Genomic DNA, 26,606 nt, shown 5'->3' on the forward strand with positions numbered 1-26,606 from the left:
TCCCCATTGGTCAAGACACTAAATAGCTGTTGAAGGATAGCTCCCATTGGTCAAGACTCTAGCTATATGTTGAAGGAGAACTCCCATTGGTCAAGACACTAGATAGCTGTTGAAGGATAGCTCCCATTGGTCAAGACTCTAGCTATATGTTGAAGGAGAACTCCCATTGGTCAAGACACTAGATAGCTGTTGAAGGATAGCTACCATTGGTCAAGACACTAGATAGTTGATGAAGGAGGGCTCCCATTGGCCAAGACACAAGGTCGCTGTTGAAGGAGCTCTCCCATTGGTCAAGACACTAGATAGCTGTTTAAGGAGCGCCCCAATTGGTCAAGACACTAGATAGATGTTTAAGGAGAGTCCCCATTGTTCAAGACTCCAGCTATATGTTGAAGGAGACCTCCCATTGGTCAAGACACTAAATAGCTGCTGAAGGATAGCTCCCATTGGTCAAGACTCTAGATAGCTTTTGATAGAGAGCCCCCATTGGCCAAGACACTAGATATCTGTTGAAGGAGAGCTCCCATTGGTCAAGACACTAGATAGTTGTTGAAGGAGCTCTCCCATTTGTCAAGACACTAGATATCTGTTGAAGGAGAACTCCCATTGGTCAAGACACTAAATAGCTTTTGATGGAAAGCCCCCATTGGTCAAGACACTAGATATCTGTTGAAGGAGAACTCCCATTGGTCAAGACACTAAATAGCTTTTGATGGAAAGCCCCCATTGGCCAAGACACTAGATATCTGTTTAAGGAGAGTCCCCATTGGTCAAGACACTAAATAGCTGTTGAAGGATAGCTCCCATTGGTCAAGACTCTAGCTATATGTTGAAGGAGAACTCCCATTGGTCAAGACACTAGATAGCTGTTGAAGGATAGCTCCCATTGGTCAAGACTCTAGCTATATGTTGAAGGAGAACTCCCATTGGTCAAGACACTAGATAGCTGTTGAAGGATAGCTACCATTGGTCAAGACACTAGATAGTTGATGAAGGAGGGCTCCCATTGGCCAAGACACAAGGTCGCTGTTGAAGGAGCTCTCCCATTGGTCAAGACACTAGATAGCTGTTTAAGGAGCGCCCCAATTGGTCAAGACACTAGATAGATGTTTAAGGAGAGTCCCCATTGTTCAAGACTCCAGCTATATGTTGAAGGAGACCTCCCATTGGTCAAGACACTAAATAGCTGCTGAAGGATAGCTCCCATTGGTCAAGACTCTAGATAGCTTTTGATAGAGAGCCCCCATTGGCCAAGACACTCCAGCTATCTGTTGAAGGAGAGCTTCCATTGGTCAAGACACTAGATAGTTGTTGAAGGAGCTCTCCCATTTGTCAAGACACTAGATATCTGTTGAAGGAGAACTCCCATTGGTCAAGACACTAAATAGCTTTTGATGGAAAGCCCCCATTGGTCAAGACACTAGATATCTGTTGAAGGAGAACTCCCATTGGTCAAGACACTAAATAGCTTTTGATGGAAAGCCCCCATTGGCCAAGACACTAGATATCTGTTTAAGGAGAGTCCCCATTGGTCAAGACACTAAATAGCTGTTGAAGGATAGCTCCCATTGGTCAAGACTCTAGCTATATGTTGAAGGAGAACTCCCATTGGTCAAGACACTAGATAGCTGTTGAAGGATAGCTCCCATTGGTCAAGACTCTAGCTATATGTTGAAGGAGAACTCCCATTGGTCAAGACACTAGATAGCTGTTGAAGGATAGCTACCATTGGTCAAGACACTAGATAGTTGTTGAAGGAGGGGCTCCCATTGGCCAAGACACAAGGTCGCTGTTGAAGGAGCTCTCCCATTGGCCAAGACACTAGATATCTGTTGAAGGAGAGCCCCCATTGGTCAAGACACTAGATATCTGTTGAAGGATAGCTCCCATTGGTCAAGACTCTAGCTATATGTTGGTGGTGAGCTCCCATTGGTCAAGACACTAGATATCTGTTGAAGGAGGGCTCCCATTGGTCAAGACACTAGATAGTTGTTGAAGGAGCTCTCCCATTGGTCAAGACACTAGATATCTGTTGAAGAAGAACCCCCATTGGTCAAGACACTAGATATCTGTTGAAGAAGAACCCCCATTGGTCAAGACACTAGATAGTTGTTGAAGGAGCTCTCCCATTGGTCAAGACACTAGATAGATGTTTAAGAAGAACCCCCATTGGTCTATGTTTAGCTGCTTGAGGCACTTGCAACACAACAGCTAAGGAACAGGAAAACCATGACATTTATCAAAAGGAGGAGCTGTCTTTAAAACCACAAAACTGATTGCAGCACAGCTTTTCTTTTATAGCTAGGTGTTTTAAATGGGAGAGTTTAAATATACAAGGATGAAGCTTTTCAATCACTTGACTTACATCCACGAGATGGAGCTTTTAAAAAATACTCCAGTAACAGTGTAGAAAAATCATGGAGGGGAAAAAACCACAAGCCCAAATACTCCTCAATACTCTGTCCATTTTTTTTTTCAATCCGTCCATCTCTCTTAGACCTCTGAGCTGTTGCTGCAGTCGTACATCCTCGCCACCATCATCCCTTCCGTGCTCGCCGACCCCCACACCCTCTCTTTCCTCTCCTCCTTCTGTCTGTACCGGACCACCAGGACGAGGATGATGATGAGGAGGAAGGTAAGCAGCATTCCCACCAACCCCCCCACCACCGTCAGCAACCCCTCCCCCCCCTCCCCCCTGCTCAGCTCCCTTGGTTCCAGACGGTCGGCGTACAGCTCCACCCCCCCCGCTGCCCTCCTCTTGGTACGGTCCAGGGCGATGTGCATGATGTTGGTGCCACGGTTGTTGTCTGCTCCAATGTCATCGGCCACGTCGGGGACCGCCGCTCCAACCAATCCACTGGTTGACCTCCTCGCACGGTGACCTTGACCTTTGACCCCGGGGGTGATGGAGAGGTCGTTGCCCGTGGCAACCAGGGACAACTGGTGGTTGTCGTTGTCTTTGGGGCGGATGGTGTAGATGGTGTGGATGAACCACTCACGACCCGCAGCCACCTGGGACAGGAGGTTAGAGGTTAGAGGTTAGAGCGTGTTGTCTGCACACCTGGGTTCAAATGAATGTGTTTTTGATTATTTGTTATATAAATAATTATTTTCTGTGTATTTGAAGAAATCTATCTTGCTCTCTGGTACACAACATACTGTAACTATCTGGTATACAACTTACAGTGGGGGAAAAAAGTATTTAGTCAGCCACCAATTGTGCAAGTTCTCCCACTTAAAAAGATGAGAGAGGCCTGTAATTTTCACCTTAGGTACACTTCAACTATGACAGACAAAATGAGGGAAAAAAAGTAGGATTTTTTATGAATTTATTTGCAAATTATGGTGGAAAATAAGTATTTGGTCAACAACAAAATGTATCTCATACTTTGTTATATACCCTTTGTTGGCAATGACAGAGGTCAAACGTTTTCTGTAAGTCTTCACAAGCCTGTCAGCTTGCAACCTTCCGGTTACTAGTCCAACGCTCTAACCACTAGGCTACCCTGCCGCCCCAGTAGAGCACAGTACAGTATACTATAGCAGAACACAGTACAGTATAGTATAGTAGAGCACAGTACAGTATACTATAGCAGAACACAGTACAGTATACTATAGCAGAACACAGTACAGTATACTATAGCAGAACACAGTACAGTATACTATAGCAGAACACAGTACAGTATACTATAGCAGAACACAGTACAGTATACTATAGCAGAACACAGTACAGTATACTATATTAGAGCACAGTAGAGTATAGTATAGTAGAGCACAGTACAGTATACTATAGCAGAACACAGTACAGTATAGTAGAGCTCGGTACAGTGTACTATAGTAAAGAACACTACAGTACAGTATACTATAGTATAACACAGTACAGTATACTATATTAGAACACAGTACAGTATACTATATTAGAGCACAGTACAGTATACTATAGCAGAACACAGTACAGTATACTATAGCAGAACACAGTACAGTATACTATATTAGAGCACAGTACAGTATAGTATAGTAGAGCACAGTACAGTATACTATAGTAGAGCACAGTACAGTATACTATAGCAGAACACAGTACAGTATACTATAGCAGGACACAGTACAGTATACTATAGCAGAACACAGTACAGTATACTATAGCAGGACACAGTACAGTATACTATATTAGAGCACAGTACAGTATAGTATAGTAGAACACAGTACAGTATACTATAGTAGAGCACAGTACAGTATACTATAGCAGAACACAGTACAGTATACTATAGTAGAACACAGTACAGTATACTATAGCAGAACACAGTACAGTATACTATAGTAGAACACAGTGCAGTACAGTATAGTAGAGCACAGTACAGTATACTATAGCAGACCACAGTACAGTATACTATAGCAGAACACAGTACAGTATACTATAGCAGAACACAGTACAGTATACTATAGCAGGAAACAGTACAGTATACTATATTAGAGCACAGTACAGTATAGTATAGTAGAGCACAGTACAGTATACTATAGTAGAGCACAGTAAAGTATAGTATAGCAGGACACAGTATAGTATACTATAGCAGAACACAGTACAGTATACTATAGCAGAACACAGTACAGTATACTATAGCAGAACACAGTAAAGTATACTATAGCAGAACACAGTACAGTATACTATAGTAGAACACAGTACAGCATAGTATAGTAGAGCACAGTACAGTATACTATAGTAGAACACAGTACAGTATACTATAGTAGAACACAGTGCAGTATACTATAGTAGAGCACAGTATACTATAGTAGAACACAGTACAGAATAGTATAGTAGAGCACAGTACAGTATACTATAGTAGAACACAGTACAGTATACTATAGTAGAACACAGTGCAGTGTACTTTAGTAGAGCACAGTATACTATAGTAGAGCACAGTACAGTACAGTATACTATAGTAGAACACAGGACAGCATAGTATAGTAGAGCACAGTACAGTATACTATAGTAGAACACAGTGCAGTATACTATAGTAGAGCACAGTAAAGTATAGTATAGCAGGACACAGTATAGTATACTATAGCAGAACACAGTACAGTATACTATAGCAGAACACAGTACAGTATACTATAGCAGAACACAGTAAAGTATACTATAGCAGAACACAGTACAGTATAGTAGAGCTCGGTACAGTGTACTATAGTAGAGAACAGTACAGAACAGCACAGTATACTATAGTAGAGCACAGTACAGTATACTATAGTAGAACACAGTACAGTATACTATAGTAGAACACAGTACAGCATAGTATAGTAGAGCACAGTACAGTATACTATAGTAGAACACAGTACAGTATACTATAGTAGAACACAGTACAGCATAGTATAGTAGAGCACAGTACAGTATACTATAGTAGAACACAGTACAGTATACTATAGTAGAACACAGTACAGTATACTATAGTAGAGCACAGTATACTATAGTGGAGCACAGTACAGTACAGTATACTATAGTAGAACACAGTACAGCATAGTATAGTAGAGCACAGTACAGTATACTATAGTAGAACACAGTACATTATACTATAGTAGAACACAGTGCATTATACTATAGTAGAGCACAGTATACTATAGTAGAGCACAGTACAGTACAGTATACTATAGTAGAACACAGTGCAGTATACTATAGTAGAACACCGTGCAGTATTGTACACTACAGTACAGTACAGTATACTATAGTAGAAAACAGCACAGTATACTATAGCAGAACACAGTACAGTACAGTATACTATAGCAGAACACAGTACAGCATAGTATAGTAGAGCACAATACAGTATACTATAGTAGAACACAGTACAGTATACTATAGCAGAAAATATGCATGTATACTATAGTAGAGCACAGTACAGTACACTATATTAGAGCACAGTACAGTATACTATAATAGAACACAGTACAGTATAGTAGAGCTCGGTACAGTGTACTATAGTAAAGAACACTACAGTACAGTACAGTATACTATAGTATAACACAGTACAGTATACTATATTATAACACAGTACAGTATACTATATTAGAACACAGTACAGTATACTATATTAGAGCACAGTACAGTATACTATAGTAGAGCACAGTACAGTACACTATAGAAGCGCACAGTACAGTACAGTATAGTAGCGCACAGTACAGCACAGTATACTATAGTAGAGCACAGTACAGTATACTACAATACACCACAGTATACTATAGTAGAACACAGTACCTGGAACATGGCCGTAGAGTCCAGTCTGAATCCATCTGTCCCAGGCTGTCTGACCAGAGAGAGAGCTGAGGGGTCGTCTACAGCCAACATTGCATTAAAATCCACATCACCAAACCCACTGGCCTGAGTCTCGGGCTGGGCCTTGTCCTGTAGGGGGAGGAGGAGGAGCAGAGAGGAAGACGAGGGGAGAGAATGCGGGGGGGACACGAGGAGTAGAGAGTAGAGTATTGATTATCACCAAAGAGAATACACAGACAGAATGATAAAATAAATATTGACTGTAGTGAAATGCAGTGATAGCACTCGACAGCAACATTGAGAGGTAAAAGAGAGTTCTTGATGTAATGTCATCTTTGGGTGATATCTATTTTTTTCTGAGGTGAACTCAGCATCAAAAAAGCTTTCTCGGGTCCTTTCTGTTCTACAGGACTCTCTGATGCTTACATTCATAATTTAACACGCTCGTCGTCACTACGTTGCATTCATAATTCAACACACTCGTCGTTGCTACATTAAATTAATTTTGTATTCTTCCTCATGATTTATTAAAGGAAAAAACATGCATATTTTACATTAGGAGAGTTAGACATTGTACTAATGTGATAAATAGCTTGATTTTAAGTTGTGTCTAGGATGTTAATTAGGATGTAATTTTAAGTTGTTAATTAGGATGTGATTTTAAGTTGTGTCTAGGATGTTAATTAGGATGTCATTTTAAGTTGTTAATTAGGATGTGATTTTAAGTTGTGTCTAGGATGTTAATTAGGATGTCATTTTAAGTTGTTAATTGGGATTTGTAAGTGGTTTTTATTAGGATGTGATTTTAAATTGTTTCTAGGTGTTTATTAGGATGTGGTTTTAAGTTGTTTCTAGGTGTTATGTAGGTTGTGATTTTAAGTTGTTTCTAGGTGTTTTGTAGGATGTGATTTTAAGTTGTTTCTAGGTGTTTTGTAGGATGTGATTTTAAGTTGTTTCTAGGTGTTTTGTAGGATGTGATTTTAAGTTGTTTCTAGGTGTTTTGTAGGATGTGATTTTAAGTTGTTTCTAGGTGTTTTGTAGGATGTGATTTTAAGTTGTTTCTAGGTGTTTTGTAGGATGTGATTTTAAGTTGTTTCTAGGTGTTTTGTAGGATGTGATTTTAAGTTGTTTCTAGGTGTTATGTAGGATGTGATTTTAAGTTGTTTCTAGGTGTTTTGTAGGTTGTGATTTTAAGTTGTTTCTAGGTGTTTTGTAGGTTGTGATTTTAAGTTGTTTCTAGGTGTTTTGTAGGATGTGATTTTAAGTTGTTTCTAGGTGTTATGTAGGATGTGATTTTAAGTTGTTTCTAGGTGTTTTGTAGGTTGTGATTTTAAGTTGTTTCTAGGTGTTTTGTAGGATGTGATTTTAAGTTGTTTCTAGGTGTTTTGTAGGATGTGATTTTAAGTTGTTTCTAGGTGTTTTGTAGGATGTGATTTTAAGTTGTTTCTAGGTGTTTTGTAGGATGTGATTTTAAGTTGTTTCTAGGTGTTTTGTAGGTTGTGATTTTAAGTTGTTTCTAGGTGTTTTGTAGGATGTGATTTTAAGTTGTTTCTAGGTGTTTTGTAGGATGTGATTTTAAGTTGTATATTTGGATGTGATTTTAAGTTGTTTCTAGGTGTTTATTGGGATGTGATTTTAAGTTGTGTCTTGATGTTATGGATCATGCGAATTTTCGCAGCTTTTTGTTAAAAATCGCGCAACATTTCAAAGTCCTGCTACTCATGCCAGGAATATAGTATATGCAAATGATAAGTATGTGTGTATAGAAAACACTCTGACGTCTCTAAAACTGGTTAAATTGTGTCTGTGGCTATAACACAACGTGTTTAGGAGTAAAAATCCCTCGAAAAACTGTTCTCCAAAAACACAAAAAATATATTAATCCGCCAGTCACTGTATTGTTTAAGGCGACTGCAAATACATGAAGCTGTACTGTAAACGCCTACAGCTTCCACACGATGTCGCCAGTGCTGGCATTTCGAGCAGACTTAATCCTTGGTTGTATGACGTTTTACCCTTTCCTGTTTCAGTCTCTCAACAGGATGTTATTAAAATGGAAAAGATGGCCGCTGACTTCAAGACTAGCTGCTATCGAATACAGATCGCCCCGTGATGAATTGTATAGATTATTAACGTTTATTAATACCTAAAGTTGGTTTAGAAAAGTAGTTTGAAGTGTTTTGTAAAAGTATATAGGCAACTTTTGTCATTTTAAAAAGTGACGTTGCGTCTTGTAAAAGGGAATATTCCTGGATCAGACCGGTCTTCAGAAAACGTCATTTTGGCAATACAATGACGGATTTAATCGGGAAAAAGACCCAATTGTGATGTTTATGGGATATATAGGAGTGCCAAGAAAGAAGCTTGTCAAAGGTAATGAATGTTTTATATTTTATTTCTGCGTTTTGGGTAGCGCCGGCTACTGCAAAATCTGTCGTTTTAGATGACGTTCCAGTACTTTGGGGGTGCATGCTATCAGATAATAACTTCTCATGCTTTCGCCGAAAAGCATTTTACAAATCTGACTTGGTGGCTAGATTAACAACGAGTGTAGCTTTAATTCAGTACCTTGTATGTGTGTTTTAATGAAAGTTTGATTTTTATCAAAAACTATACATGGCGCTCTTGAAATTTCCGCTGATTTGATCCCGACAGCGGAACCAACTCCCTAAAAAGTGCAATGTTATTTAAGTTGTTTATTAGGATGTGGTTTTAAGTTGTTTCTGGGTGTTTATTTGGATGTGGTTTTAAGTTGTTTCTAGGTGTTTATTAGGATGTGATTTTAAGTTGTTTCTAGGTGTTTATTAGGATGTGGTTTTAAGTTGTTTATTAGGATGTAATTTTAAGTTGTTTCTAGGTGTTTATTAGGATGTAATTTTAAGTTGTTTCTAGGTGTTTATTAGGATGTAATTTTAAGTTGTTTCTAGGTGTTTATTAGGATGTAATTTGAAGTTGTGTACAGGTCTTTAGTAGGTAGAGCAGAGAGGGAGAGTCTGACTGACTACAGGCTGCTATACTCACTAAGATCTTGAAGTGGTAGAGCAGAGAGGGAGATTCAGCCAGACATCCAAACTCAAAGTTAGTGGGGTTGTACTTGGGTACGTATCCATCCACGCCGGTGCACAGGTACACCTTCTCTATGTTGCAGAAAAAAGAGTCCCCCAGGTTCTGAACAGGGTCCACCATCACAAGACCGTAGATAGTATCACCTGGAGAGGGGGAGGGGAGGGGAGGAGAGGGGAGGGGGCGGAGGGGTAGTGGGTGGAGGGGAGGGAGGTGGAGGGGAGGAGGGGAGGGGAGGGGAGGGGAGGGAAGTGGAGGGGAGAGGAGGGGAGGGAGGTGGAGGGGAAAGGAGGGGAGAGGAGGGGAGGGAGGTGGAGGGGAGGGGAGAGGAGGGGAGGGAGGTGGAGAGGAGGGGAGGGAGGTGGAGGGGAGAGGAGGGAGGTGGAGGGGAGAGGAGGGAGGTGGAGGGGAGGGGAGGGGATGGAGGTGGAGGGGAGGGAGGTGGAGGGGAAAGGAGGGGAGAGGAGGGGGAGGGAGGTGGAGGGGAGGGGAGAGGAGGGAGGGAGGTGGAGAGGAGGGGAGGGAGGTGGAGGGGAGGGGAGAGGACGGGAGGGAGGTGGAGAGGAGGGAAGTGGAGGGGAGAGGAGGGGAGGGAGGTGGAGGGGAAAGGAGGGGAGAGGAGGGGAGGGAGGTGGAGGGGAGGGGAGAGGAGGGGAGGGAGGTGGAGAGGAGGGGAGGGAGGTGGAGGGGAGAGGAGGGAGGTGGAGGGGAGAGGAGGGAGGTGGAGGGGAGGGGAGGGGATGGAGGTGGAGGGGAGGGAGGTGGAGGGGAGGGGAGGGGAGGGAGGGGAGGGAGGTGGAGGGGAGAGGAGGGAGGTGGAGGGGAGAGGAGGGAGGTGGAGGGGAGGGGAGGGGAGGGAGGTGGAGGGGAGGGGAGGGGAGGGAGGTGGAGGGGAGGGGAGGGAGGTGGAGGGGAGAGGAGGGGAGGGAGGTACGTAGACAGAGAGAATAGAGAAGCAACGGTCTGTTTCAGTAGTGATTATAATCAATAACAATCATGTTCCGTGTAGCCCTTTATCCGTACTCATAACTAGGGTGGAACATGGCAGACTTTGGCACCGATAAGTGCCTAAATTGTAACGCAGTAGCTGTAAAGTAACAGGCTATACGGAGCTTGGTATAAATCTTTTTACCATCACAGGTACTTGAAATTAGGTTGGGAGATTAATTTTCAATTAATGCTATTGAAATTGGCAAATTATTCCATTGTCTCGAGTACCATTTCATATTTTTTATGAAATTGAGTATATTGATAGATATTAAGTCACCTTTGATTGGCCGTAATTTAAACTGTACAGCCTACGAACTTTGTTCGATGTCAGTCTTCATTGAAGACTACCTGTGCTGGAGGACATCTGCAAAATGGTGCTGGCAGACTTTAACATTTTTTTTATGTCAAATGAATTGCACTAAGTTGTTGCTCTTTTTGTTTGCTGTCACAATTAACTATAAGGTGTAAACATTACCCAACTAAATGTGTGACTAGTACTTAAAGCTGAACTATGTAACTAATGGTTAGTCTACAGAATGTAACCTATTGGTGTAAGGATCGACTCTGAAGACGAGAAGCAGGTACAGGGAGTGCACACTTAATAACCATGGACAGGAACAGAATACAGACAACGTCTGGACAGGGGAAATTCGAAACAACCATTATGCTGATACGGAGACGAAACAGAGGAAACAGACAGATATAGGGAAGGCAATCAAAACGCGAAGGAGTCCAGTTGAGTCCAATGAGCGCTGATGCGCGTAATGACGGTAACAGGTGTGAGTAATGATGGTGACAGGTGTGAGTAATGATGGTGACAGGTGTGAGTAATGATGGTGACAGGTGTGAGTAATGATGGTGACAGGTGTGAGTAATGATGGTGACAGGTGTGAGTAATGATGGTGACAGGTGTGAGTAATGATGGTGACAGGTGGTAACAGGTGTGAGTAATAATGGTGATAGGTGTGAGTAATGATGGTGATAGGTGGTAACAGGTGTGAGTAATGATGGTGACAGGTTTGAGTAATGATGGTGACAGGTGGTAACAGGTGTGAGTAATAATGGTGATAGGTGTGAGTAATGATGGTGACAGGTTTGAGTAATGATGGTGACAGGTGTGAGTAATGATGGTGACAGGTGTGAGTAATGATGGGGACAGGTGTGAGTAATGATGGTGACAGGTTTGAGTAATGATGGTGACAGGTGTGAGTAATGATGGTGACAGGTGTGAGTAATGATGGTGACAGGTGTGAGTAATGATGATGACAGGTGTGAGTAATGATGGTGACAGGTGTGAGTAATGATGGTGACAGGTGTGAGTAATGATGATGACAGGTGTGAGTAATGATGGTGACAGGTGTGAGTAATGATGATGACAGGTGTGAGTAATGATGGTGACAGGTGTGCGTAATGATGATGACAGGTGTGAGTAATGATGATGACAGGTGTGAGTAATGATGATGACAGGTGTGCATAATGATGATGACAGGTGTGAGTAATGATGGGGACAGGTGTGAGTAATGATGGTGACAGGTGTGAGTAATGATGGTGACAGGTGTGAGTAATGATGGTGACAGGTGTGAGTAATGATGGTGACAGGTGTGAGTAATGATGGTGACAGGTGTGAGTAATGATGGTGACAGGTGTGAGTAATGATGGTGACAGGTGTGAGTAATGATGGTGACAGGTGTGAGTAATGATGGTGACAGGTGTGAATAATGATGGTGACAGGTTTGAGTAATGATGGTGACAGGTGTGAGTAATGATGATGACAGGTGTGAGTAATGATGGTGACAGGTGTGAGTAATGATGGTGACAGGTGTGCATAATGATGGTGACAGGTGTGAGTAATGATGGTGACAGGTGTGCATAATGATGGTGACAGGTGTGAGTAATGATGGTGACAGGTGTGCATAATGGTGGTAACAGGTGTGAGTAATGATGGTGACAGGTGTGCATAATGATGGTGACAGGTGTGCATAATGGTGGTAACAGGTGTGAGTAATGATGGTGACAGGTGTGCATAATGATGGTGACAGGTTTGAGTAATGATGGTGACAGGTGTGCATAATGATGGTGACAGGTGTGAGTATTGATGGTGACAGGTGTGAGTAATGATGGTGACAGGTGTGAGTAATGATGGTGACAGGTGTGAGTAATGATGGTGACAGGTGTGCATAATGATGGTGACAGGTGTGAGTAATGATGGTGACAGGTGTGCATAATGATGGTGACAGGTTTGAGTAATGATGGTGACAGGTGTGAGTAATGATGGTGACAGGTGTGAGTAATGATGGTGACAGGTGTGAGTAATGATGGTGACAGGTGTGAGTAATGATGGTGACAGGTGTGAGTAATGATGGTGACAGGTGTGAGTAATGATGGTGACAGGTGTGAGTAATGATGGTGACAGGTGTGAGTAATGATGGTGACAGGTGTGAGTAATGATGGTGACAGGTGTGCATAATGATGGTGACAGGTGTGAGTAATGATGGTGACAGGTGTGAGTAATGATGGTGACAGGTGTGAGTAATGATGGTGACAGGTGTGCATAATGATGGTGACAGGTTTGAGTAATGATGGTGACAGGTGTGAGTAATGATGGTGAGATGTGTGAGTAATGATGGTGACAGGTGTGAGTAATGATGGTGACAGGTTTGAGTAATGATGGTGACAGGTGTGAGTAATGATGGTGACAGGTGTGAGTAATGATGGTGACAGGTGTGCATAATGATGGTGACAGGTTTGAGTAATGATGGTGACAGGTGTGAGTAATGATGGTGACAGGTGTGAGTAATGATGGTGACAGGTGTGAGTAATGATGGTGACAGGTGTGAGTAATGATGGTGACAGGTGTGAGTAATGATGATGACAGGTGTGAGTAATGATGGTGGCAGGTGTGAGTAATGATGGTGACAGGTGTGAGTAATGATGGTGACAGGTGTGCATAATGATGGTGACAGGTGTGAGTAATGATGGTGACAGATGCACGCCTCTTTCCCTCTGCCTTCGTCCTGCTTGCAACCAAATGATTTTATTTGATTACTATTCATGTTCTCCAAAAGTGACTGGTCATTTCTTATGAAAAATTACATTGAACTGTCCAGACTTGAAATGTGTAACTACATCAAGTCAATCGGGGGATTGAGTGCTTTGTGGCAGAAGGGTGTGGGCCAGAATCAAGCACACTCTGACACGGTAGGCCTATATGTGATCAACAGCGCTAACCTCTAGATGACCCCAGGAAACAAATTAACTACATTTTGACGGTTCATTTGTAACCTTAGGATAAACTAAATCAAATCGAAATGTATTGGTCACATACACATAGTTAGCAGATGTTAATGCGAGTGTAGCGAAATGCTTGTGCTTCTAGTTCCGACAATGCAGTAATAACCAACAAGTAATCTAACAATTCCCCAACAACTACCTAATACACACAAATCTAAAGGGGTGAATGGGAATATGTACATATAAATATATAGATGAGCGATGGCCGAGCGGCATAGGCATGGTGCAATAGATGGTATAAAATACAATATATATATATATATATGATATGAATAATGTAAGATATGTAAACATGATTTAAAGTGACATTGTTAATTAAGAATTACCTGCTTTTTTTTCAATTTTCTCCTAAAATAAAATACCCAAATCTAACTGCCTGTAGCTCGGGCCCTGAAGCAAGGATATGCATATTCAGGGTACCATTTGAAAGGAAACACTTTGAAGTTTATGGAAATGTGAAAGGAATGTAGTAGAATATAACACTGGTAAAAGATAATACAAAGAAAAGAAGCAAACTTTCTTATGTATTTTATTGTACCATCATCTTTGAAATGCAAAGAGAAAGGCCATAAGGTATTACTCCAGCCCAGGTGCAATTTAGATTTTGGCCACTAGATGGCATCAGTGTATGTGCAAAGTTTTAGACTGATCCAATGAACCATTGCATTTCTGTTCAAACTGTTGCATTAAGACTGCTCAAATGTGCCTAATTAGTTTATTAATAACTCTTCACGCTCTAAACTGTGCACTCTCCTCAAATAGCATGGTATTCTTTCACTGTAATAGCTACTGTAAATTGGACAGTGCAGTTAGATTAACAAGAATTTAAGCTTTCTGACAATATCAGATATGTCGATATCCTGGGAAATGTTCTTGTTACTGACAACCTCATGCTAATCGCATTAGCCTACGTTAGCTCAACCATCCCATGGAAGAGACACCGATCCCAAATAAATTTTAAAGTGACTAGCGATCCATTTACTAAAGTGTCCAGTGATTGGGTCTCAATGTAGACAGCAGCCTCTCTGAGTTAGTGATTGCTGTTTAGCAGTCTGATGGCTTTGAGATTGAAGCTGTTTTTCATTCTCTGGGTCCCAGCTTTGATGAGCCTGTACTGACCTCGCCTTCTGTATGGTAGCAGTGTGAACAGGCAGTGGCTCGGGTGGTTGTTGTCCTTGATGGTCCTTTTGGCCTTCCTGTGACATCGGGTGTTGTAGGTGTCCTGGAGGGCAGGAAGTTTTCCCCCACTGATGCACTACCCTCTGGAGAGCCTTACGGTTGTGGGCGGTGCAGTTGCCGTACCAGGCTGTGATACAGCCCGACAAGATGCTCTCGATTGTGCATCTGTATAAGTATGTCAGGGTTTTGGGTGACAAGCCAAATTTCTTCAGCCTCCTCATGTTGAAGAGAAGCTGTTGCGCCTTCTTCACCACACTGTCTGTGTGGGTGGACCATTTCAGTTTGTCTGCGATGTGATGACCACCCAAGAACTAAAAATCTTCCACCATCTCCACTGCTGTCCCTTTGATGTGGAACCCTCTGCTGTTTCCTGAAGTCCACGATTATCTACATTGTTTTGTTGATGTTGAGGGGGAGGTTGTTTTCCTGACACCACACTCCGAGTGCCCTCACCTCCTCCCTGTAGGCTGTCAATCGTTGTTGGTAATCACCCTACTGCTGTTATGTTGTCAGCAAACTGGATGATTGAGTTAGAGGCGTGCATGGCCACGCAGTCATGGGTGAACAGGAAGTACAGGAGGGGGCTGAGCACACACCTTTGTCGGGCCCCAGTGTTGAGGGTCAGCGAAGTGGAGGTGTCAATGAACAGAATTCTTACATAGGTATTCCTCTTGTCCAGGTGGGATAGGGCAGTGTGCAGTGTGATGGCAATTGCATCGACCTGTTGGGGCGGTATGCACACTGAAGTGTCCAGTCTCTACGTACACTAGACACATGTAGGTCGTAGCCCAGTGGAGACCAATATGTATCTTGTGTTATTAAATAGGCATCCCGTTAACGGGAAGGTTGTAGATCATGCAGCGCCTTGTGTCACAATCGCAGATTTTAGAGAAACAACAATTGTCGGTACATATAAGTGTCTTATATTGGCTGAAAGCTTAAATTCATGATAATATAACTGCACTGTCTAATTTACGGTAGCTATTACTGTGAAAAAATGCCATGCTATTGTTTGAGGAGAGCTCCTAACAACAGAAAACTGTTTTCACTGCGATAGGTTTGATAAATTCACCTCTGAAGGTGAAATGTATTCTTACATTCTGAAATCCTGCTCTGATTTATCATCCAAAGGGTCCCAGAGATAACATGAAGTGTTGTTTTGTTTGCTAAAATCCTTTTTCATATCCTAAAAAGGTCCATATAGCACGATCGTTTCTGATTTATCATCCAAAGTGTCCCAGAGATAACATGAAGTGTCATTTTGTTTGATAAAATCCTTTTTGATATCCTAAAAATGTCCCTATAGCACAATCGTTTTTTGTGTTTTCACTCGTTCAATTTGCAAAGAAAGGAATCTGTGAAAATCTAACCCTAAACTTTGTTTAAACCAGTCAAATCACATTCATATGTATTCCTCAGAGATCCTAGAATGTAACAAGACTTCACTATATCATTAGGGGTGTAGTATATCCTACAAGACACCAAATTTGGTCAGTGAGCGACGCTTTCATGGCACGCAGATGACGCGGCCGGTCTTCATTTGATCGACTGTATCTTTGTCAAATAAGCACCAATCGGGGTCAAAGAAAGCTAGCTAGATAGCCAATGAGCTGGGCTTTACGGGAGTATCCGGAAACCCTGTATCTGTTGTAAAATGTAGCTACTAACCTTGTGCGACAGCATGCCTTTTCCTTTTGGATAAAAATTATAAGGATATTCAGAGTTATGAAAACTGGTTGTTTTGCAAATGTTGAACTGATAATATGGCTACTAATACTGGAAAAGCTGAATCAAAGTCCAACTATACAGATTTGACGATATTCTTTCAGAAAAATGTCATATGAATGTAAATGTCTCCTTCACGATTTGCCCAAATGTATTTGGGTGACTTCACACTAAAAGTCTCGTAGTTCCCTCATACTTTGCACATACACTGCTGCCATCTTGTGGACACCATCTGAATTACCAGAGTGATGGCTGGAACTGGGACCTTTCTGTTGCAATTTTTTTTTTTTTATCGTTTTTTTTCTTCGTATTTTCTTCTACCTCTTTCTTCTATCTATTGTGTTATATTCTTCTACATTCAATTCCACAAACTTCAAAGTGTTTCCTTTCAAATGGTGCCAAGAATATGCATATCCTTGCTTCATGGCCGGAGCCACAGGCAGTTAGATTTGGGTATTGAAAAATTGAAAAAAAGTGGGGCTATCCTTAAGAAGTTTTTAAGCTATATAAAACCCTTGTATGTTCTAGACTAGTGGAGACCAATATCTGTCTTGTGTTATTAAGCTTTATAAAACAACAGTTGTTGATGTGTACGGCTGCATTTCAGACACATTTTGTGTACATTTCAATTTTGGAATAAAAGAACCTAGGTCTATAACGTTTGGGTGGGTGAGGGACAACATTATCTGAGATAGCGAGCCCTGATCCCAATAACTCAACTGTCCCTGCACGTTTAGCCACCGACGAGGCTCATTTGAATATCCTGATGCATCAGGAAAATGATCAGCTACAAAAGAGTGATTAAGACCGACATCTGTATGGGTGTGAATGAGTTGGTTGACTGTTCCTCCTGTTCGGGTGTCATCTCCCTCCTCGCCTATAGGCGATGCTGCCTGCTGTAACCTACCCTCTGAGAAGGCCACGTCGCTCTCCTGTCCGAAGCCCATGGATCCGTCAGACAGCCATAGGTTCCTCTTGGACAGCAGGAATATCTGAGTGTTGAGACTGAACTCCACTGATACTGGTTCACTGACCTGGTGAGGGAGGGAGGGAGGGAGGGGGAGGGAGGGAGGGAATGAATGAGAGGGGGGAGGGAGAAAGGAGAGAGGAGAAGGGAGAGAGGGGGGGAGAGAGGAGAGAGGGGGAGGGAGGGGGAGAGAGGGGGAGGGAGGGAGGGAGGGAAAGAATGAGAGGGGGAGGGAGAGAGGAGAGAGGAGAAGGGAGAGAGGGGAGGGAGAGAGGAGAGAGGGGGAGGGAGGGGGAGGGAGAGAGGAGGTAGGGAGGGGGAGGGAGAAAGGGGTAGGGAGAGAGGGTGGGGGTAGGGAGGGGGACGGAGGTAGAGAGGGAGGGAGGGTTATATATACTGCTATCACAATATTGTGATTCACAATCACAACACTGTATGACCTATTGATAATCAATGGTTCCAAATCAATAACTACCTGTTGGAAGCGTATGTCCAGGTGGAAGGGGACAGGCTCTCCGGGGTTACAGACAGGGGGGACGGTGTACTCCATGTTCTGGGCTGTAGTACAGGGAATCAGATTCACTCTGTATGGACCAGAATAGTCACGCACCTAGGAGAGGAGAGACGAGGGAGAGAGGAGACAGGAGGAAGGGAGAGAGGGAGGGAGAGAGGGAGGGAGAGGGAGAGGGAGGGACAGAGGGAGAGAGGAGACAGGAAGGAAGGGAGAGAGGGATAGAGAAAGGGAGAGGGAGAGGGAGGGACAGAGGGAGAGAGAGGGAGAAAGAGGGAGGGACAGAGGGAGAGAGACGGCGAGAAGGATGGGAGAGGTAGGGAGGGAGGGAGGGAGGGAGGAGAGGAGAGGAGAGGAGAGAGAGAGAGAGAGGGGAGAGAGGAGAGAAAGTGAGGGAAAGAGGGGAAGAGAGAGGAGAGAAGGAGGGGAGAGAAGGAGGGGAGATGGAGGGAGAGGGAGGGAGAGAAGGAGGGGGAGAAGGAGGGAGAGTGAAACTATTTTCTGTTCATTAGAAAGAAAATATTTTGGGGGCAATTGTCAGGACGTGTTTTCTCACTGATGCCACCATACTCTCAGCACTAGCAGTAAGTATTATCATTGGTACATTGGGACATTAAATATCATCACTGGTACATTGGGACATTAACTATCATCATTGATACATTTATGACCATCATTGGTACATTGGGACATTAACTATCATCATTGGTACATTGGGACATTAACTATCATCACTGATACATTGGGACATGGACTATCATCACTGATACATTGGGACATTAACTATCACCATTGATACATTGGGACATTGACTATGATTATTGATATACTGGGCCATTAACTAACATCATTGATACATTTACTATCATCATTGATATATTGGAACAATTACTATCATCATTGATATATTGGGACATTATCATCATTGATATATTGGGACATTATCATCATTGATATATTGGGACATTATCATCATTGATATATTGGGACATGATCATCATTGATAGATTGGGACATTATCATCATTGATATATTGGGACATTACCATCATTGATATATTGGGACATTATCATCATTGATATATTGGGACATTATCATCATTGATATATTGGGACATTATCATCAATGATATATTGGGACATTACCATCATTGATATATTGGGACAATTACTATCATCATTGATATATTGTGACATTATCATCATTGATATATTGTGACATTATCATCATTGATATATTGGGACATTACCATCATTGATATATTGGGACATTATCATCATTGATATATTGTGACATTATCATCATTGATATATTGGGACATTATCATCATTGATATATTGGGACATTACCATCATTGATATATTGGGACAATTACTATCATCATTGATATATTGGGACATTATCACCATTGATATATTGGGACATTAAATATCATCATTGATATATTGGGACATTATCACCATTGATATATTGGGACATTAAATATCATCATTGATATATTGGGACATTATCACCATTGATATATTGGGACATTAAATATCATCATTGATATATTGGGACATTATCATCATTGATATATTGGGACATTATCATCATTGATATATTGGGACATTATCATCATTGATATATTGGGACATTATCATCATTGATATATTGGGACATTATCATCATTGATATATTGGGACATTATCATCATTGATATATTGGGACATTAAATATCATCATTGATATATTGGGACATTATCATCATTGATATATTGGGACATTATCATCATTGATATATTGGGACATTATCATCATTGATATATTGGGACATTATCATCATTGATATATTGGGACATTAAATATCACCATTGATATATTGGGACATTAAATATCATCATTGATATATTGGGACATTATCACCATTGATATATTGGGACATTAAATATCATCATTGATATATTGGGACATTATCATCATTGATATATTGGGACATTATCATCATTGATATATTGGGACATTATCATCATTGATATATTGGGACATTATCATCATTGATATATTGGGACATTATCATCATTGATATATTGGGACATTATCACCATTGATATATTGGGACATTATCATCATTGATATATTGGGACATTATCATCATTGATATATTGGGACATTATCATCATTGATATATTGGGACATTATCATCATTGATATATTGGGACATTATCATCATTGATATATTGGGACATTATCATCATTGATATATTGGGACATTATCATCATTGATAGATTGGGACATTATCATCATTGATATATTGGGACATTATCACCATTGATATATTGGGACATTATCATCATTGATATATTGGGACATTAAATATCATCATTGATATATTGGGACATTATCATCATTGATATATTGGGACATTATCATCATTGATATATTGGGACATTATCATCATTGATATATTGGGACATTATCATCATTGATATATTGGGACATTATCATCATTGATATATTGGGACATTATCATCATTGATATATTGGGACATTATCATCATTGATATATTGGGACATTATCATCATTGATATATTGGGACATTATCATCATTGATATATTGGGACATTATCATCATTGATATATTGGGACATTATCACCATTGATATATTGGGACATTAAATATCATCATTGATATATTGGGACATTATCATCATTGATATATTGGGACATTATCATCATTGATATATTGGGACATTATCACCATTGATATATTGGAACATTATCATCATTGATATATTGTGACATTATCATCATTGATATATTGGGACATTATCACCATTGATATATTGGAACATTATCATCATTGATATATTGGGACATTATCACCATTGATATATTGGGACATTATCACCATTGATATATTGGGACATTATCATCATTGATATATTGGGACATGATCATCATTGATATATTGGGACATTATCACCATTGATATATTGGGACATTATCATCATTGATATATTGGGACATTATCATCATTGATATATTGGGACATTATCATCATTGATATATTGGGACATTATCATCATTGATATATTGGGACATTAACCTCTCTGCGCACCGAACCCGTTAGTTAGCGGGATGAAATTCGACAACATTCGGTGATCGCTACATAAATAGCCACATTAAACATTCATGAAAATACAAGTGTCTCACATGTTTTGAAAGCCTAGAATCATTTTGTGAACCGCTTGTGTCTTGAATTCCGTCTCATTCCATTTTCGAAGACACATTTGAAGTAAATACACACACCTAATGTGACTTTCCCAGTCATGTGTGGTTTCATTGCAAACAACTGGTTTGTTTGTAACACAACCAAACCTGATGGGTCATTTCGCGGGACGTATTGACTGAAAGAAACTGATTTGAAGACGACAAGTAATGACATCATTGTGCACCAATGATATGACCGCTGTTTAGTTGATTGACTGTATTTTGACCCAATGACCACTGATTGTCTTGAAATCTAGCTGGGTAGATAGCCAATGAGCTGAGGTAAACGGCAATATGTAATGTTTATGTGTTGGAAGACCAACCCATGTAGTAAACTCTGGCGTAAAGAGAGTCATTCGCTATTGAAGTTTCATACCGGAAGGAGCAACGCATATTACGCACAGCGTTGTTTTGGTAAAGCGCATCTTCAGCTGTTTATATATCAATCAGTATGGCGACTAAGTCAGGGAAAGCTAAATCTAAGTCTAGATATACAGATGTACACACAATTTTAGAAGAAATTGATCGGGAAAGTGAGACAGAGATTGTTGGAGGACGATTCATTTAGCGTATCCCAAATGGTGGAATATTGTTTGAACGCAGAGGACATCGTTTTGGACTGGTAAGTTATTCTCATGCTAATGCCGTTGTTTGAAATTAATAATATAAAATATTATTTGTGATTTTGAATTTTTTTTGTAGCAATATATAAAAATGTAATGTAATGAAATGTGAGGTGCGTGTGTCTCCCGCCCCAACCCACCCCCACATGAAATAGCCTATTTGAGGCTGTTGAGGGAAGGGCAGGCCCACAACAATGGCCAAAGTGAAATGGAGACAGTAGATACAGCTGGTCTGTTGTAATATAATAAAGACAGTAGATCTAGCTGGTCTGTCATAATATAATAGAGACAGTAGATCTAGCTGAAATGTCATAATATTAAAGAGACAGTAGATCTAGCTGGTCTGTCATAATATAATAGAGACAGTAGATCTAGCTGAAATGTCATAATATTAAAGAGACAGTAGATCTAGCTGGTCTGTCATAATATAAATGAGACAGTAGATCTAGCAGGTCTATAATAATATATTCAACCTTATGTTCCCTGTACTCTATATATGTCTGTTTATTATACCTGTTGATATAGGGCTCATATGTGAAACTATTCTAACTGAACATTTTCTTTCACAGTGACACTGACTCCGAATGGGAGCCCCCAGTGCCAAGGTTTCCATCTCCCACTGAAGCTGGTTCATCCAGCTCCTGCCACAAGTGGTGTTCATCTGCCCAAATGTATTTCTGCAGGCATGGATGTGCCTCAGGGCCAAAAGGGCACAGCATGGAGTTCTGTGTTCTTTGCAAAGTGAAGTCCCCCATCACCTGCACCACATGCTTGGTGACCCTCTGCTTTACAGCAGAAAGAGACTGCTATGGCACCTGGCATCAGCAACACAATATTGTGTAGAGGACTGAGGGTCTTCCAAATATTGAAAGTGTTATTTTGTAAATGTATATATCTTTTTCATGTTTTTTCTCCATTTTTTTGTGGGGTTGTGTTAGAATACCATTTTGGTATTTTGTATATAGTTATTCCATTCAAAATGTATACCTTCACCAATTTGGCCACTTGGGTACATTTGGGCTACTTGTGTGGGACACCTGGGTGACTTCATGATAAATGTCATGTAGCACACTCATTTTGGAAGTTATCATTCTGAAACTTTGCACAAGTACTGTTGTCCTTTTATATTTTCCACTGAAATTGTCCCCATCATCCTATCTGAACGTTTGTTTTGTCTTGTTCATTTTAAAGATGATGATATAAAAATGAAAAAACATATGTTTTTTTCATTGTATTATCTAAACCAGATCTATTGTGTTATATTCTCCTACATTCAATTCACATTTACACAAACTTCAGAGTGTTTTCTTTCAAATTAAATCAAGAATATGCATATTCTTGGCTCTGAGCCTGAGCTACAGGCAGTTAGATTTGGGTATGTCTTCAGGCGGAATATGAAAAAAGTAAGGGTGTAGCTGTAAGAGGTTGTAACTATCATCATTGATACATTTACTACCATCATTGATACATTGAGACATTTACTATCATCATTGATACCTTGGGACATTTACTATCATCACTGATACATTGAGACATTTACTATCATCATTGATACATTGGGACATTAACTATCATCATTGATACATTGGGACATTTACTATCATCATTGATACATTGAGACATTTACTATCATCATTGATACATTGAGACATTTACTATCATCATTGATACATTGAGACATTTACTATCATCATTGATACATTGGGACATTTACTATCATCATTGATACATTGAGACATTTACTATCATCATTGATACCTTGGGACATTAACTATCATCATTGATACCTTGGGACATTAACTATCATCATTGATACCTTGGGACATTAACTATCATCATTGATACATTGGGACATTAACTATCATCATTGATACATTGAGACATTTACTATCATCATTGATACATTGAGACATTTACTATCATCATTGATACATTGAGACATTTACTATCATCATTGATACATTGAGACATTTACTATCATCATTGATACATTGAGACATTTACTATCATCATTGATACATTGAGACATTTACTATCATCATTGATACATGTATTACCATTATTGATATATTGGGACATTATCATCATTGATATATTGGGACATTATCATCATTGATACATTTACTACCATTATTGATATATTGGGACATTACCATCATTGATATATTGGGACATTACCGTCATTGATATATTGGGACATTATCATCATTGATACATTTACTACCATTATTGATATATTGGGACATTAACTATCATCATTGATACATTTACTACCATTATTGATATATTGGGACATTATCATCATTGATATATTGGGACATTATCATCATTGATATATTGGGACATTATCACCATTGATATATTGGGACATTACCATCATTGATATATTGGGACATTATCATCATTGATACATTGGGACATTACCATCATTGATATATTGGGACATTATCATCATTGATACATTTACTACCATTATTGATATATTGGGACATTAACTATCATCATTGATACATTTACTACCATTATTGATATATTGGGACATTATCATCATTGATATATTGGGACATTAACTATCATCATTGATACATTTACTACCATTATTGATATATTGGGACATTATCACCATTGATATATTGGGACATTATCATCATTGATATATTGGGACATTATCATCATTGATATATTGGGACATTATCACCATTGATATATTGGGACATTACCATCATTGATATATTGGGACATTTACTATCATCATTGATACATTGAGACATTTACTATCATCATTGATACATTGAGACATTTACTATCATCATTGATACATGTATTACCATTATTGATATATTGGGACATTATCATCATTGATATATTGGGACATTATCATCATTGATACATTTACTACCATTATTGATATATTGGGACATTAAATATCATCATTGATACATTTACTATCAATGTAGTGGTAGGGGTTATGGCTACAGGCTGGTAGGGTTAGGGGTTAGGGCTACAGTCGGGTAGGGTTAGGGGTTACTGGCTGGTAGGGTTAGGGGTTAGGGCTACAGTCGTGTAGGGTTAGGGGTTACTGTCTGGTAGGGGTTAGGGGTTAGGACTACAGGCTGGTAGGGTTAGGGGTTAGGGCTACTGGCTGGTAGGGTTAGGGGTTACTGGATGGTAGGGTTAGGGGTTACTGGATGGTAGGGTTAGGGGTTAGAGGTTAGGGCTACAGGCTGGTAGGGTTAGGGGTTACTGGCTGGTAGGGTTTGGGGTTAGAGGTTGGGGGTTAGGGTTTGGGATATATACTCACAGCCTTGGGCTAGGGTTAGGGGTTAGAGGTTAAGGTTTGGGGTTAGGGTTTGGGGTTATAGGTTAGGGGTTAGAGGTGAGGGGTTAAGGTTTGGGGTATATACTCACAGCAACGTCTGATGTGAATGTCCACTGCTGGACAGGCTGGTTGTAGGTGGGTTCACTCCTCACCAGGCTGAGGTTAAAGGTCAGGCCAGGGTTGTCTTCACACATCACCATGGATGACAGAGAGGATGCTGGGTAGGGAAGGAGAGGAAAGAGAAAAGGTAAAAGGAAAGTAGTGGGGTCTATAGACTGACTGACACATATTATTAATTAGACTGATAAATATTATTATATAGACTGACTGATACATATTATTATATAGACTGACACATATTATTATATAGACTGATACATATTATTATATAGACTGATACATATTATTATATAGACTGATACATATTATTATATAGACTGACTGATACATATTATTATATAGACTGATACATAGTATTATATAGACTGATACATATTATTATATAGACTGATACATATTATTATATAGACTGATACATATTATTATATAGACTGATACATATTATTATATAGACTGATACATATTATTATATAGACTGATACATATTATTATATAGACTGATACAAATTATGATATAGACTGATACAAATTATGATATAGACTGATACAAATTATGATATAGACTGACTGATACAATATATCCATGTCCATGATATTGTATGTTGTCTGTGTGTGTCACCTGTGCTCTTGATCCTGCCTTCAGAGTGGGCCTCGACAAACAGACCTCTGAAGCGAGCCTTGGTTTTGAAGTTGACCACCAGATGACCCTGCTCGTTGATACGCACACTGGTGGGGTACAGGACACCTGCATAATGCAGAATAACACACGTTTAGATTTGTTATCAATATTCAAAGTCGTTTTTCTCCCTCCCTCCCTCCCTCACTCCCCCACTCCTTCACTCCCTCCCTCCCTCCCTCCCTCACCCACTCCCTCACTCCCCCACTCCTTCACTCCCTCCCTCACTCCCTCCCTCCCTCCTTCCACCACTCACTCCCTGCCTCCTTTCCACAATCCCCTACCTCCCTCACCCGCTCACTCCCTCTCACACCCACTCACTCCCTCCCTCTCTTCCTCCCACACTCCCTCCTCCCCCATTCTCACACAGATCCCACTCTCCCACACACTCTCTGTTTCTTCTCACCCTGTAACTCAGCCTGCGGTGGGCTCCCGATGCCGTCCTTCCACAGTATGGCAGTATCGTACACAAAGGTGAGGCGGAGCTCAGACTGCAGGTCAAAATGCTGCCAGCCCCCCGCACCCCCTGGGGAGTGGAACACGTATGACACGTGCAGTGGAACACGCAGAGTCACGTACGATTGGACCAGATTCAGCACCTGTAGAGTCGGGGAAAAGGTTAGAACCAA

At 40.5% G+C, this 26,606-nt stretch overlaps 1 protein-coding gene across 1 annotated transcript in view; it reads right to left on the reverse strand.

The window, feature by feature from the left end:
• Nucleotides 1–2,493: 2,493 nt before the first annotated feature.
• Nucleotides 2,494–26,606, reverse strand: part of LOC118385708 (FRAS1-related extracellular matrix protein 2-like) — a 264,046-nt gene continuing 239,933 nt past the window's right edge. The window contains exons 21-28 of the mRNA XM_052521742.1: nt 26,384–26,576; nt 25,948–26,046; nt 25,271–25,404; nt 17,950–18,084; nt 17,415–17,541; nt 9,281–9,468; nt 6,242–6,388; nt 2,494–3,012 (exon numbers count right to left, since the gene is read on the reverse strand). Of these exons, the coding sequence (XP_052377702.1) occupies nt 2,494–3,012; nt 6,242–6,388; nt 9,281–9,468; nt 17,415–17,541; nt 17,950–18,084; nt 25,271–25,404; nt 25,948–26,046; nt 26,384–26,576 (1,542 nt within the window). The remainder of the gene's footprint in view (nt 3,013–6,241; nt 6,389–9,280; nt 9,469–17,414; nt 17,542–17,949; nt 18,085–25,270; nt 25,405–25,947; nt 26,047–26,383; nt 26,577–26,606) is intronic.

The sequence above is a fragment of the Oncorhynchus keta genome, chromosome 6 (assembly GCF_023373465.1).
Source record: "Oncorhynchus keta strain PuntledgeMale-10-30-2019 chromosome 6, Oket_V2, whole genome shotgun sequence".
Taxonomy (NCBI): Eukaryota; Metazoa; Chordata; class Actinopteri; order Salmoniformes; family Salmonidae; genus Oncorhynchus; species Oncorhynchus keta.